This window comes from Asterias amurensis, chromosome 15, assembly GCF_032118995.1.
Source record: "Asterias amurensis chromosome 15, ASM3211899v1".
Taxonomy (NCBI): domain Eukaryota; kingdom Metazoa; phylum Echinodermata; class Asteroidea; order Forcipulatida; family Asteriidae; genus Asterias; species Asterias amurensis.
In genome coordinates this window covers 12,602,474-12,618,534 of record NC_092662.1, presented here as the reverse complement: position 1 = coordinate 12,618,534, position 16,061 = coordinate 12,602,474, and the positions used below count along the sequence as shown (strand labels likewise).

The following is a 16,061-nucleotide window of genomic DNA, read 5'->3' as shown; positions in this document are numbered from 1 at the left end:
TTAAAAACTTTTAGCCGAAATTTGATCAAAATGCCAGACTTGCCCCTTGTGATTTGTTTTATTTTAGCCTAAATTTGATCAAAAGTGTGGGCTAACCTCTTGTGACTTTTTTTAAATTTTTAGCCGAAATTTGATCAAAATGCTGGACTTACCCCTTTCGATTTTTTCAATATTTAGCCTAAATTTGATCAAAATGCTGGACTAACCCCTTGTGATTCTTTCAATTTTTAGCCCACTTTTGATCAAAATGCTGGACTAACCCCTTGTGATTTTTGTTTTATTTTTAGCCTAAATTTTGATTAAAATGCTGGACTTACACCTTGTGATTTTTTTCAATTTTTAGCCTAAATTTGGTCAAAATGCTGGACTTACCCCTTTCGATTTTTAAATTTTAAGCCTAAATTTTGATCAAAATGCTGGACTAACCCCTTATGATTTTTGTTTTATTTTTAGCCTAAATTTGGTCAAAATGCTGGACTTACCCCTTTCGATTTTTAAATTTTTAGCCTAAATTTGATCAAAATGCTTGACTTACCCCTTTCGATTTTTTAAATTTTTAGCCTAAATTTTGATCAAAATGCTGGACTTACCCCTTGTGATTCTTTCAATTTTTAGCCCACTTTTGATCAAAATGCTGGACTAACCCCTTGTGATTTATGTTTTATTTTTAGCCTAAATTTTGATCAAAATGCTTGTGATTTTTTTCAATTTTTAGCCTAAATTTGATCAAAATGCTGGACTTACCCCTTTTGATTTTTTCAATTTTAAGCCTAAATTTTGATCAAAATGCTGGACTTACCCCTTGTGATTTTTTCAATTTTATACCTAAATTTTGATCAAAATGCTGGACTAACCCCTTGTGATTTTTATTTAATTTTTATCCTTGTGATTTTTTCAATTTGTAGCCCACTTTTGATCAAAATGCTGGACTAACCCCTTGTGATTTTTTTTTTTTTATTTTAGCCTAAATTTTGATCAAAATGCTGGACTTACCCCGTGTGATTTTTTTTCAATTTTTAGCCTAAATTTGATCAAAATGCTGGAATTACCCCTTGTGATTTTTTTCAATTTTTAGCCTAAATTTGATCAAAATGCTGGACTTACCCCTTTCGATTTTTTAAATTTTTAGCCTAATTTTTGATCAAAATGCTGGAACTACCCCTTGTGATTTTTTTCAATTTTTAGCCTAATTTTGATCAAAATGCTGGACTTACCCCTTGTGATTTTTTTTCAATTTTTAGCCGAAATTTGATCAAAATGCCCGACTTACCCCTTGTGATTTTATTAGTTTTATGCCTTAATTTTGATCAAAATGCTGGACTAAACCCCTTGTGATTTTTTTAATCTTTAGCCTACTTTTGATCAAAATGCTGGATAAATGCTTGACAATTACTGTTGTGTCCAGTATCTTTAAAGCCGGTCTAGCGCAAATACAAACAAAAAGACAAACAAAGAATTCTTCTGTTTTGATTCTAATTTTTATCATTATTTCCAATCATACTTCAGTCCTTTTCTCAACAACTACAAAATTATAAAAATATTGATAACAGTAAGAACATGCCTATAGTATCAACAATACATTATTTAAATATTTTTAACAGACACTGAAGTGAAATCTTCAAACGAAAATATTTATGTTCGAAGGCAGCAGATAGTTTTTGAGACACCCTGTACATGAAATGGAAATCACAGTTAGCACAAAATCGGCCGCTAAGCAGCGCTATGAAATTGGGCCCAGGGCCAGGGCTTGAAATTAACACTGGACTACTGGCCCGAGGCCAGTGGATTTTGATGCGGCCAGTAAACTCTTCCTCATTGTGTTATAGCTTTGTTAAAAACATAGCTTACTATGAGTGTGATAGATATCTTTTCATTCTGTTGAAAATCAAAAGGCAAAGTACCGGTACACTTACACGACAAGACAAATGAGTATGCATTTTGGTTTTTTACCCATACATCGATGTGTGTTGGCACTGTATACTCTATTATAAGACAAATGAGATGAGATAAATTTCCTCTTGGTGTTTGTCCAGCTCATTCTGGTTCTGGCTTGGTAAAATAAATTCAGGTCCAATCCAAATTTTGAGCCACAATCTGCTTCAGACTTGTGGATATTCCCCCAAATTCGAGCCTCGACAGCTACATGTAGATGCCAATTGAATGCAACTTTAAGGCAGTGGACACTATTGGTAATTACTCAAAATAATTACTAGCATAAAACTTCACTTGTTAACCAGTAATGGGGAGAGGTTGATAGTATAAAACATTGTGAGAAACGGCTCCCTCTGAAGTGACGTATTTTTCAAGAAGTAATTTTCCACGAGTTTGATTCCCAGACCTCCGATTTAGAAATTGAGGTCTTGAAATCAACCATCTAAACGCACACGACTTTGTGTGACTAGGGTGTTTTTTCTTTCATTATTATCTCACAACTTCGACGACCAATTGAGTTCAAATTTTCAGGTTTTTTTTTATGCACATGATGAGATACACCAAGTGACAAGTCTGGTCTTTGTCAATTACCAATAGTGTCCACTGCCTTTAACAAATAATAGAGAATACGTCAATACTAAAAGCATCCATCGTTTGAAAGGCAATTATTAGCATAAAACCTTACTTGGTAACGAGTAATGGGGAGAGGTTGATAGTATAAAACTTTGTGAGAAATTGCTCTCTCTGAAGTAACATAGTTTTTTGAGAAAGAAGTTATTTTCCGCCAATTTGATTTCAAAACCTCAGATTTAGAATTTGAGGTCTCGAAATCAAGCATCAGAAAGTTTTACACAACTTCATGTGACAAGATGTTTTTTTCTCACTCGCAACTTCGACAACCAATTGAGCTCAAATTTTCAAAGGTTTGTTATTTAATGCATATGTTGAGAAGACTTGTATTGACAATTACCAATAGTGTCCAGTTTCTTTAAAGGCAGTGGACACTGTTGGTAATTGTCATAGACTAGTCTTCACCGGTGGTGTATCTCAACATATATATATGCACAAAATAACAAACCTGTGAAAATTTGAGCTCAATCGGTCGTCAGAGTTGCGAGATAATACTGAAAGAAAAAACACCCTTGTCACAGGCATTTGTGTCCGTTAAGATGGTTGATTTCAAGACCTCAAGTTCTAAATCTGAGGTCTCGAAATCAAATTCATGGAAAATTACTTCTTTCTCAAAAACTATGGCACTTCAGAGGGAGTCATTTCTCACAATGTTTTATACCATCAACCTCTCCCCATTACTCGTCACCAAGAAAGGTTTTATGCTAGTAATTATTTTGAGTAATTACCAATAGTGTCCAGTGTCTTTAAGCACAAAAGTTCGTACAAACAAAAGTACTGTCTCTCGAGAAATACGTCTTGCTGTCCTTTTAGATCGCATATAAAAAAAGCATATCACATAGCGCTCACTAAAACTACAGGACAGTGTGATACTATTGGTAATTGTCAAAGACCAGTCTTCTCACTTGGTGCATCTTTACATGCTAAAACAACACACCTGTGAAAATTCGAGCTCAATTGGTCGTCGAAGTTGCTAGATAACTATGAAAGAAAACACCCATGTCACACAAAATTGTGTGCTTCAGATGTTTGATTTATGAGGTCTCAAAATCATTGAAAATTACTTCTTTCTCAAACTACGTCACTTCACTTCAGAGGCAGCAATGGTTTATACTATCAACCTCTCCCTATAACTCGTTACCAATTATGGTTTTATGCTAATAATTATTTTGAGTAATTACCAATAGTGTCCACTGCCTTTAAAAACAATAGTTTCTCTCTAGTTACAAGCCAGTGTGGGTTTGCTGATGAATTGTCAGAAGTTTTTTACATTTTAAAGCTTTTCCACAAATGTTACATTCAAATGGGTTCGTTCCAGTGTGGACTTTATGATGACTATCAAGTCCCCCTTTCACAGAAAATGCTTTACCACAATCACAAACGAATGGTTTCTCTCCAGTGTGGATACGATGGTGAATGGCCAGAAGGCTTTTGAATGTAAATGCTTTTCCACAAAATTCACATTCAAATGGCTTCTCTCCAGCAGTGTGGACTTTATAATGCTGAACAAGTTGACCTTTAAGCGAGAACGCTTTTCCACAGAGGTCACAAATAAATGGTTTCTCTCCAGCAGTGTGGACACAGTGATGATATGTCAGGTGGCCTTTTTGTGAAAATGCTTTTCCACAAAGGTCACATGTGAACGGCTTCTCTCCGGTGTGGACTTTATGATGCTGAATAAGTCCACCTCTCACTGAAAATGCTTTCCCACAAAGGTCACATTCAAACGGTTTTTCTCCAGTGTGGACACGATGGTGAACAGTTAGAAGGCTTTTGAATTTAAAGCCTTTTCCACAGAGGTCACAAACAAATGGTTTCTCTCCAGTCTGGACACACTGATGAGTAGTCAGGTATGATTTTTGTGAAAATGCTTTTCCACAAAGGTCACATGCGAATGGCTTCTCTCCGGTGTGGACTTTATGATGCTGAATAAGTGCACCTTTCACTAAAAATGCTTTTCCACAAAGGTCACATTCAAACGGTTTTTCTCCAGTGTGGGTACGTTGGTGATAGGTAAGTCCACCTTTCATAGAAAATGCTTTTCCACAAATATCACAAGTAAATGGCTTCTCTCCAGTGTGGACACGCTGATGGGTGGTTAGAAGGCATTTGAATTTAAAAGATTTACCACAAAGGTCACAATCAAATTGTTTCTTTGCTTTGTGGAGGATCTTGTGTCTCCTAAAACTGATCAATTGAGAGAAAGGCTCTCCACATGTTTTACAAATGAATTGTTTTTCTTCATCTTGAAGTTGCTGACAGTCTATTTGGTTTGTTGTTTGTTTGTACATGATGCAATATAGTGAGGAGGCTTCTCCACAAATGTCACACACTAAGTTAAGTATAGAAACTTCAGTGTAAGTCTACTTTTGGTTGAAAGCTATTGTTATTAGTTGATGTTCTTGCAACACGATTCTAGGCTGAGAACACGTTTACATAACTGTTGTCCAATTACTCGTTATTTTTCTAATAAGATTCAGTCATGGTTGGGCAGACATCTTCACTTTGAGGTGCGCTACAAGCAAATGTTCACATATTTTACGACAAGTCTTCTTATTTTAGGGCTTTCGGTGGTGTCTTCGCTGACGATGAATATTTTCCAGATGATTCATTTAGTTTGACTTGCTGATGATCTTTTCTTACAAATTGTAGAAAATTTGTTGTGTTCGATTTCAGGTGCAAGTAATCTTTTCAATATCACCCGAGAAAATCTTGACTCAGTCATTCATCTGAAAAACAAACAACAAAGAAAAGGTTAGGATAAACCACCCTTGGGGAATAAAGGAACATGTTGCCTTGGATTGTTGGAGTTGGTCTTTGAAAAGCATTTGAAACCATTTGTTATGAAATGCATATGGTTAGAAAGTAGTTCAAAAGTAGAATGATCCACACAAGTATCACCCCAAAATGCACGGTTTTCCTTTCATGACGTGAACTAACACTGTCAGCCATTTTATGGAGTCAAAACTTTGACTCCACAAAATGGCCGAGTTTCTTCGCGGCGTAACAGGAAAACCATGCGATTTCGAGATGTTTGTGTGGATTATTTATATTCTACTTTTAAACCATTGCATTTCATAACGAACGTTTTCAAATGCTTTTCAACACCCAACTCGACCGTTCCAAGGCAACATGTTCCTTTAAGTTTGCCTTTAAAAAAGTCATGCACCAGTAAAAAATAAAAGGTTAAAAAAGACTTATACTTTTTAAGGCTTTGATAAATGTATTGTCATCTGTTTTACAAGTTCAGGAGATCGGATGATTATATTCCTAATTAGTGGCAAGCCCTTGTAATGCTAGCCCATACATGTACTCCTTTTCATCCCCAAGGTCCAATGATAGAAACTTCAGAAACATATAGTTTGCATGGACGTGGACTTCCTTTATCCAGTGAATGTTGTGTATAGTGTCTTCAACAACACAGAAAGGCGGTGACAAAAATACCAAGGAGCAAGTACACTGAACTGGAATCATCACATTCAGAAACTTGCTTCAAAGAAGGCAAACTCAACCCGCGCTTTTCTTGCAAAGGAACATCCACCAATGTCCAAGATCCACCTAGGTGCTGTGCTATTAATGTATGCTACATGTAGTGTCATCTGGGACCCTATACACCACTGCCAACATCGGCAAGCTGGAAATGGTCCAGCGCAGATAGGCAAGGTTTGTCTTCCAGGACTAGTAGAACAACGAGAAATGTAATAGCCATGCTTGATCGTGAATGGACTTGTTGACATCTCTATACCAACTTAAATGATGCATGGTCGAACTCATAACTACAAGGTCCCGTTCGCCAGAACACAAATCTACAAAGAACATTTTTCCCAGATGGCATTAGGCTCAGCAGCTTGTCGACAGCACCTTCATGGAATGTATCAGACAGCAGGTGCAGTCCTTCCAGATCCGCAAGTAGTTGCGATAACGTAACACTCCTCCAACGAAATCTGTTAGCTGCCTCGCTGTTTTTAGTTCACCACTGCATTGACATTTTCAACTTGTCCTGCACCATGCAAGCTAATAGCAAGCACACACCACACACAGCACATAGTTGGCGGTCTTGAAAAAGTATAAAAACAACAATGCATGCAAATGAAAGGCGAAGTTGGAAGAGCAACATTGACCCAAATATATACTGTTGTCTTCGGTCGCATCTTCCTCCTCGACGCCAAAGACCAAGTTTTATTTTCTCACAAAAACAATAAGAACAATTTTGTTCTTTAAAAAAATAATAACTGAATTTTCTACGAACCGTACAAATTTACCCATAGAGTAAGGACAGAGAATTACCCAACCAGTGTGGCACCATTTTTGAAACAGCAAGGAAGATGTCTAGCGGGACCAGCTGCTGGCCATGGTGTCTTGTCCTTTTTTGAAAAAGACTCCTTCCCGTATCCAATAATCTAGCCCACCTTGTTGAGCTGCTATTATGGTAGCCCCATAAATCGGTCCAATCCACTCCGTATCCGACCTTGGCCCCAGTACCACTGATATCAAATTCATTCGGTTCCTTGAAAAAACGATCTGCATCATGAAACTTACCGATCTAATGCTTCAGAGGTTGCAGATAGCACTACACTTGGAATCGTTCACATGTGTCACAGATTTTGAGTAAAAATTAAGTGAATTTTGCGTGCGAATCTTCTCAACCATGGAGGAATAAATTAATTTATTCCCCCATGTCTCAACTAACGCTCTTTTACCGCTAATGCCGATATGCCGATTGTCCCCCGACTGTCCGCAAATTTTTTTCCCAGGACAAACGTGTGGAACCATATGCACACGATAGTCCTGGGAAGAAAAATATACCCAATCCGCGCTTCGTGTACAAACATACGGACACGCGTCTGGGAACTACAAAGAATGGTTCCCCAATCCGTGCTTTGTGTACTAAGAATAGTTCCCAGACGCGTGTCCGTATGTTTATACACGAAGCGCGGATTGGGTATCTTTTCTTTTCAACGTCAGTTGTGAACAATTGTTCTTTGACTTCGGTATAGACCATGTGAACCTTGTTTACAATAAGTGTGATCTTGTATTCTTTCAGTATTCTGGCAGGCAAGATACTGCACTGGTCCTATGGGAAAGTTAACATTTTGTGTCATAATTTCCTCATCAAACCAATTTCCTCATCAAACCAACAGTTAAGAAAGTAAAAGCTGGTTAAATTTTGAGATGTGCCCCGTATCATCATATCAAAATTTGATAAGAACTAGACAGTGCAATCTCAATGAAATATAAGATTTTATGTTTTCTTCCATTGAGCTGTGTACAAATCATGCTTACAGGAAGTCCAGGCTCCGTGGCTCTTTTGTAAACACGTGATTTCACAGGTCACATCTTCTATTAGAAATTCAGGAAAAACACTTCATGTGACTATCAGTACAAAATAAGAAGGGTCCACTAAGTTCACCAACATTACATACAAAACAAAGGTTAAGTATACCTTTGATAGTTAAAACCATTTTCTTCTTGTAATCCTATATGAAAAGTTGTTTTCAGGGACAATTGTAACTTCGCAGTTACAAACTGTCGTTGAGCAAAGTGTTATTTTGAGGGAACAAACTACAAGGGAACAAAATATTCAATCAGGGGAACGAAATATTGTTTTGATAGAACACAATTACTATAAATGTATTGTGGATAATAACACTGGGTCGCAGACAGGAAAACAAAGAGACCCAATAAGTCATCTCATAATGACTGAAGTTGGTCTCGATGAAACAATTGGAAAACACCCAATGTACAATACTTGTCAAACTGTCTTCTGGAAATAATAACTTGTGAACTCAATGAAACAAGGCATGGATACAATACTAACTAACTTTGCAATCTTTAATGAATCTTTATTTCCTTTGTCTTTCTTTGTAAGAATGATTTCCCGACAAAAAGTCACAAAAAGTCACCTATCCCTGATGAAAAACTACCTTTGCTGAACAACCCTATTAATGGCACTGGAGACTATTGGTGATTACTAAAAATAATTGTACGTATAAAAACTTACTGAACACATCTAGATCGTTTGCAAACAAAATATTGAAGTAGGATTCCACAAGTCCATCTTTTGAACTGAAATGACTTTTAGGAGTCCTATCTGAAAGGATACAAAATGCTATTTTTTTTATGAGTTCTGCACTTAATTTGGTTCCACAGAGGATGGCCTCTCCTGTGAAAGATCTTGTAGGGCCTTAACAAACAAATAAATGTTGGTACTTTCAACATTAACTTTTGGAAGTAGTGCTTTTGGCTCTACCAGCCAGGCTTTTGATTGATGATACCCAAGCCTACATCCATACCAACTGTACAGGGGTAACCCTCTTTCAGCCCTAGGAGTTGGTAGACTTGTGGACAGGTCGTTAATGGTCTGCCGTGGTGAGATAGCCAACTTGGGGCAGTGCTCTCGCGAGATCACTGCTCTCGCGAGAATACCGCTGGAATCACAGGGAGATTCGGATAAGAGTCGGTACGCTATCACCGCAACAGACAAAAAATAATTGCAGCCCATACCTTGAAGTGGCTCAGGCCTTGTGTGTCTGGTGACTTTCATAAAAAAAACTAAAATCTGAGGTGGTTTTTTTTTAGAGAAATTCTCCACTAATGTCATAAAGAGAAGATCTCCAGTATGGTTTTTCCATGTTCATTAAATATCCACAAGTTAGGCCAAATAAAATAAAAACATTTGATCATCCCCTCCCTCAACCTTTTTTGAGGCCGCATCTTGATTCAATTTTTAAAACTTTTTTTACATTTTGCTTTCTTCAAAAAGACAAATTTTCTGTGTTTTTCTTATTTAACTTAAGTAATCTTGTAAGAACTTGTAACAACATAAAGTAGGAGGTGACTTTAAAGTAAAGAATTGGTGGCAAGTTAGAATTAAAATGCTTGGCAGCCACCTTTGAAGGAAATAAAAAATAGAAAGGGCCTCAGAAAAAAAAAACCAACAGAATCAGCTAGTATATTTTTTTACCCATGGCCAGGGCACTAATGTAAAGAGCATTGATACGGTTATTGTGAAATGCGCTATATAAGAATTTGTTAAAGTATTGTATTTGGCCTTACTCAATTGGATACAAGCCCTATAAAGGCCAAGTCACAATGTAGTGGTAACGAAAACGATAACAATCACGACGCCAAGGGAATGCATTCTATTGGTTGAATTGCTTCATGCAAAATACATGCTCATTAAACCAATAGAATGCTGTCACTTTAAGTCATGATCGTTTTCGATATCGCTGCAGTGTGACTCGGCCTTGAGCCTCAACATTATACAGCTGATTTCTTATATTCATACACAACAATGTGTGCATGGTGATTGTGACAAAGAGATGGTTGAGCTCACTGTATTAGAGACTATGCTTTTGGGAGAAAAATTGTTGCCAGAGGTCACAAATAAATGTATATGATCTCCAGTGTGTACTCCATGTGACTTTTAAAGTTAAGCTACAGTATATTAAAAAAAATCTTTTTTTCAGAAAAGTCAAAACCTAAATATTTCTCTTCAGTGTGGAGAGATTATTGATTGATACTGTCAGATGGCTCTGAAGTCAAAAAGGGTGTCTCTTCAATGTGGACTTTTTCATGGCGACGTTGAGACCTTTTATCGGAAAAGGCTTTTCCACAGAAGCCGCAAACATGAGGTTTCTCTCCAGTATGCACACGCTGATGTTTGGTCAGGTTCCATTGAAAAGGAAAGGCTCTTCCACACAAATCACAAACAAATGGTTTCTCTCCAGTGTGAATTCGCTGATGGTCTTTCAGTTTAGGTTCTTTTGAAAAGGCTTTTCCACAAACATCACATACAAATGTTTTATCTTCGGTGTGGTCATTCCGATGGTTTTTCAAGGTGTCTTTACGGCTAAAAGCTTTTCCACAAAAGTCACATATAAATGGTTTCTCTCCAGTGTGAGTACGCTGATGGTCCGTCAGTTTACATTTTCTTGGAAAGGCTTTTCCACAAACATCACATATAAATGGATTCTCTCCGGTGTGGTAACGCTGATGGTATGTCATGGAGTCTTGATTGCTGAAGGATTTTCCACATAAGTCACAAGCAAATGGTTTCTCTACAGAGTGGGCAAGGTAATGGGTGGATAGGCTTCTTTTGCGCACAAAGGCTTTTCCACAAACATCACAAATAAAAGGTTTCTGGTCAGAGTGGACAGGGTAATGTGCGGTCAGAGTCGTTTTGCGCGTAAAGGCTTGTCCACAGACATCACAAACAAAAGGCTTCTCTCCAGTGTGGGTTCTCTGATGACGAATAAGTGACTTTAAATGTGTGAAGGATCCTCCACAATCACCACACCCAAATGGCTTCTCTCGTCCAGCGTGGGATCGCAAATGGTCTGTCAGGATGTCTTTACGGTTAAAGGCTTTTCCACAAAGATCACAAATAAAAGGTTTCTCGCCAGTGTGGCAACGCCGATGGTCTCTCAAGAGAAATTGTTTTTGTGAAAAATCTTTTCCACAAAATTCACAAACAAAAGATTCCCCTCTCTTGTGGACACTTTGATGACTTGTCAATTCATGTGGATAATTGAAGGCTATTCCACAAACATAACAAACAAACTTTGGTATCTCTTTAGTGTGGATAAGCTTATGTTCTTTAAGACGGCTTTTATAGATGAAATCTGCTCCACAAAAGTCACAAGAAAATGGTTTCTTTTTTGTGTGGATTTGCTGATGTTTGTTGAGACGGCTTTTAAAAGGGAACGCTTTTCCACATATATCACAACCAAATGGTTTCACTCCAGTTTGGTCTCTTTCGTGCTCTTTCAGGCTGCTTTCATGTGACACAGATTTTTGACAAATGTCAGCTTCAACAAATTTGTCTGATGACACGACAGTATGATCCATTTGATGCTTTTCAGGCGTACTTTTTTCCAAGTAGTCTGCTCCTTGTTTTAGGTCACAAATATTTGTCTTCCCATAAAAATTCATATCTGTAATAATCTTAACTGATTTAGGAGACAACTTGGCAGCAATTTCAAAATTGAAAATACACCGTTCGCCAGTGATACCACTAAGTAGCACTCATATTAACTACAATAAAAGTAAAGCTAGCAACCACAGAAAACATTCACAGGAAGTAGACTCTCCAGTTTGCCTTTTTTTCCCTAAAAATTCTAATTTCATAGGTCATGAATATATAGGCAAAATGAATTTATGTCAGTAAAAATCTAAAAAGGCTTTAATATTTACTTGCCAAGTTATTCTTAATTCACAATACTTTTTTCAAAGTAAGAAACTCTCTGAATTAAACAGCTGTTATATCTCTGACCTTCGTTTACATTTGCTTCCTGATAAAATGTATTTCCATAATTGCCCTTAATAAAATGGTTCCTCTTAGGTTTAGGTTTTAGTGTGGCTACAAAGAGCTCCCTTATCAAAACAATTTTTCCACAAAACAAGTGGATCCAGTGTGGACGGGCTGATGTCTGGTCAGGTCTGTCTTAAAAAAGAAGGCTTTTCCACAAACATCGTTTCGTTCCAGTTAGGACACTCTGATGGTTTTTCGGGGTATATGTCTGCAAAGAAAAGGCTTTTCCACAAACGTCACAAGCAAAAGGTTTCTCTCTAGTGTTGACACGCTGAAAGTCTGTCAGTTTAGGTTTTCTTGCAGAGGGTTTTCTCCAGTGTGATACATTGCTGTCGTTCCGTCAGGTTGTGCTGATGTTTGAAGGCTCTGCAACAAATGTCAAAACAAATATTTCATTTTCCAACTGTGGACTGCCTTTAGATTCATGTTTAGTGGAAATGTTTTCTCACAAATAGCACAAGCAAATGATTAGTCTCTCAGCTATGTGGAAACGCTGTTAGGTGATCTTTGAGTCGAGTCTTTCCAGAAATATTACAAACAAATGGTTTCACTCCAGTGTGGTGTCTTTGGTGCTTTCTCAGTCTGCATGCATATTGTGATGTATCATCATGTTATGAAACATCACTACTATGTATTGGAAAGCCATGTCAACAAACACATCAGAAAGGAAATTTTACCATGAATTTATCAACACTATGGTGTGCTAATTCAACAGTTTCAGTGTGAGTGTTACACATAATAATAATACTAACTGCATGCATTTATAGGATAATATAAGTTATCACACAAGCGCGAGTGGAATACAGAAAAATATAGCGCTTTGGATTAGGGACGCAGAGGCTACATTTTTTTGTATTCCACGAGCCACGTGTTATAACAAATTTATCTTCAAGTTTCCTGTACGTCAATGCGCAAAGTTTCAAATTTCAGAGCGTTATTTTGCGACGAAGCGCACAAAATTTAGAATGTAATTTTTGCACTGTCTGTATTGACATTCACAATACGCACTGTGTAATAAAAACTGAGGAAGTAGGATATAAAACAGAGGAAGTAGTATATGTTTTTATCCCCCTAGTTGTTCGAGCATCTAATTGGTGGATTAGCGCGTACTGGAAGATAACGCTTAATACAAGGTGTCTAAGCGCTGAAACATAAAAGTAATTAAATACATGATATAATGACAATAACAAAGTAAGTGTACGATCAAATAAAGTTGTAAGTGAAATAGTTTATACTGTAACAAGCTTTGATCTTGAAGTAAGTGGGTTTTGAGTTCTATTTTTCCTTTATATGTAGAATTCCTCTAAATTGAACAAAGAACAAATTTGTGGGTCTACTGTTCCTTTGTGTAAAAGAAAGGGACCACACAAGAGACTGTGCGAAATCAGTAACCCCATTCCCCTTGTAAATTTTCAACCCCAGTGTTCGCTGCAATTGATCTGATCCCCAAACCACTTGAACACCCATTTAGTGCAGCATTGTACTACACATATTAATAATCGGTAATTAATAAATACCTTGGACTGTTTCAAGTCTCTGATTGGTCAAAACCCGGTCACGTGTGGGAGTGGTAACGGTGGTATAAAGACCGACTTTGGAAAATAGCGAATAAGTGGCCACTAAATCAGCATACATTGTGTAAACCTTGCTCGTTGCACTGAATCGCACGCTTATTTATATCCCTGTTAGTTTCATTGCAACTTCGCGCACTTACGCGTACACGCGCTGAAAATGTTTCAATTTTGAGTGCGCGCGTGTAACATGTGCGCGCGTCTGAAGACGCCGAGCTCATGCGCACGTTTTAATGCACAAGGAACAGCTATCGTCCAATCATTTGCGTCCTTTGACCCCAGTGAAGGCGCTGAACAGATCATTATTTCAAAGAGTCACTGGTCTCAAAGATCACTAATGTGATTAACGCACGAAAGAGATGGGAACCATCAAAAGCTCAAATATGGCCCCTGAACATGTCTGGAAGTACCGCCGAGAGAAAAGTCACAACATTTGGACAATTTTAGCCGTTTAATCCGCTAAAAAAGGTATTTATTAATGGGAATAACAGTGTTCGTACCCGGTCTTCACTGCGTGGTAATGACCTTGGTTTGTGGCTGGCGCTGTAAACGGACCGAGCCGGAGGCGAGGTCCGTTAACAGCGCCAGCCACCAACCCGGTCATTACCACGCAGTGAAGACCGGGTACTCGCACTGTTATTCCCTAATTGTACACTTGTGAAATCTAGTTTAAGACAATGCATCCCTTATGCTCCTAATATTTGCTTCCTTAAAGGCACTGGACACTATTGGTTATTAATAACAATAATTGTTAACATAAACCTTACTTGGTAACAAGCATAGAGAGCTGTTGATAGTATAAAACATTGTGATGAGCGGCTCCCTCTGAAGTAACATAGTTTTGAGAAAGAAGTAACTTCTCACTTTAAATTGAATTCAAGACCTCAGCTGAATTCAATCATCTAAAGGGTAGCACACAACGAACTTGTGTGACAAGGGTGTTTTTTCTTCCATTATTCTCTCGACGACCAACTGAGTTCAAATTTTCACAGGTTTGTTGTTACTGTATGCATATGTTGAGATACACCAAGTGATAAGACTGATCTTTGACAATTACCAAAAGTTTTCAGTCCCTTTAAAGAAAGTTGTGGTTAAACTTACAAGTAGTTTGTCTACAGTAGATAACTTCCAAATGGTGTCAAAGTTTATGGTAGTTGAGGTTTGAACGGGTCACAATGGGATGTTACAGTCGCCTCCTACATGTATCTGCAGAAAAAGAGAAATTCATACACAATTACATGGTTTTGGGGGTTGAACAAAATTTACTAGAGTGGGATTCGAACCAATCAACCAACGACCTCTGGATTTGGGCTGCCAGCATAGAGCTATAAAAGCTTGAAATTTTGTACGGCAGTTGTACGGCTATTTGCATGACAGTGCGTTTGTTCTTTTCTATGTGTCATCGAACAAAAAAATGCAGCAAATGTGAACGCACAATCTGTTGATGAGCGTACAAACTGCGAGCATGCATGTGCGTCATGTTTAAAAGTCACATTAACTTTTTTTAGTACGTCAATCAAGTCGGACTTACGGTTTTTGTAGCGCGGATGTACATGAATGCGCAGTCGCGTACGTAAGCGCACACGCCGAATGTAAAAAAATCGCGTCAATGTGTGTTTTCTTAAAATTGAAATTGTTCCGTAGTCCACGCAACACATCAAACATGTCTGCACCCAGGGTGGCTTCATAACGCAGAGCAAGTTAGAGAGCTCTTTTTAGTCAATATATATAATAGCTCTATGGCTGCCAGTCAGAAGCCATAATTACATGGTTCAATAATAGGCTTCTAATACAAGATCTTTAATGTTGATTTGTTCCGCATTCCGCAAACAAATTCATGTGGTTTTATTTAGATATTTCAGTGCCCACATATGGTATCATTATTAGTTTAAAAAAAAAGCTTTTTGAGTAATTGTTTTAGGCCTGGGCCAGTTATTAAGGTCTGAAAGCATCATTACCTGGTAACATTATTTTTTACATCATTCGCCTCAATCTAATTCTAATCATGGAGGAATCACAGGTCAAAGATTTATGATACCTTTTTTCACACTGCGAGTGTGAGTGACTGTGTTTATTCATAAGTCTTTGGTGTGACACTGACAGGTCAAAGAAATAAGCCTTGGCTTTCTACCGACCTAGCCAGATTACTAGACCCAGTAACTGGGGGTCTAGCCAGCCAATATTCCCATTCCCAGAAAACCTTAGATTAGAACCATTTTTCGCTAATGAATGAATTCACTTGATTTTTTGATGTCGAAAATTTTGACAAGCAATTTTTTTAATAACCCCCCACCTCCCTGACCTTAAAAACCCTTATAAAAAACAAAATTTAGTTACCTGGGTAGTATAACCCTTCCTCCATGGTATAACGTCACTTTAGTCAGTTTAAAATCTGACGAAAAAACACAGCACATCCGACATTCCTTGCTTGCTCTATGCTATGATGAGGGAAAGAGCTCAATAATCAAAAGAAACCTGTCCCATATCTATCCAGTGCATCTGGGTTAGCCCACAAGAGGGCGCTGCACCACTCAGAGATGCAGTACCGCCGGTAGTCTTTCTCACAATCTAGGGACTCAACGTTCACAGTCATAAGGGCGGGGGGGGGGGGGGGA

At 37.8% G+C, this 16,061-nt stretch overlaps 1 protein-coding gene and 2 long non-coding RNA genes across 3 annotated transcripts; 1 reads left to right on the top strand and 2 right to left on the bottom strand.

The window, feature by feature from the left end:
• Window positions 1-1,496: 1,496 nt before the first annotated feature.
• LOC139948062 (uncharacterized) lies at window positions 1,497-12,008 on the bottom strand. Its single transcript, XM_071946078.1, has 2 exons — window positions 10,126-12,008; window positions 1,497-4,724 (listed from the first exon to the last, which is right to left on the bottom strand). The coding sequence occupies exons 1-2, from the start codon at window positions 11,494-11,496 to the stop codon at window positions 3,786-3,788; spliced, it is 2,310 nt and encodes a 769-aa protein (XP_071802179.1). The 5' UTR covers window positions 11,497-12,008; the 3' UTR covers window positions 1,497-3,785.
• On the top strand, window positions 8,390-9,477 carry LOC139948064 (uncharacterized). The gene is made up of 2 exons (XR_011787403.1): window positions 8,390-9,095; window positions 9,326-9,477. It is a non-coding gene; the product is annotated as an uncharacterized lncRNA (long non-coding RNA).
• Window positions 12,009-12,022: 14 nt separating the features above from the next.
• On the bottom strand, window positions 12,023-15,915 carry LOC139948063 (uncharacterized). Its single transcript, XR_011787402.1, has 3 exons — window positions 15,784-15,915; window positions 14,548-14,652; window positions 12,023-12,241 (listed from the first exon to the last, which is right to left on the bottom strand). It is a non-coding gene; the product is annotated as an uncharacterized lncRNA (long non-coding RNA).
• Between the last annotated feature and the right edge of the window lie 146 nt (window positions 15,916-16,061).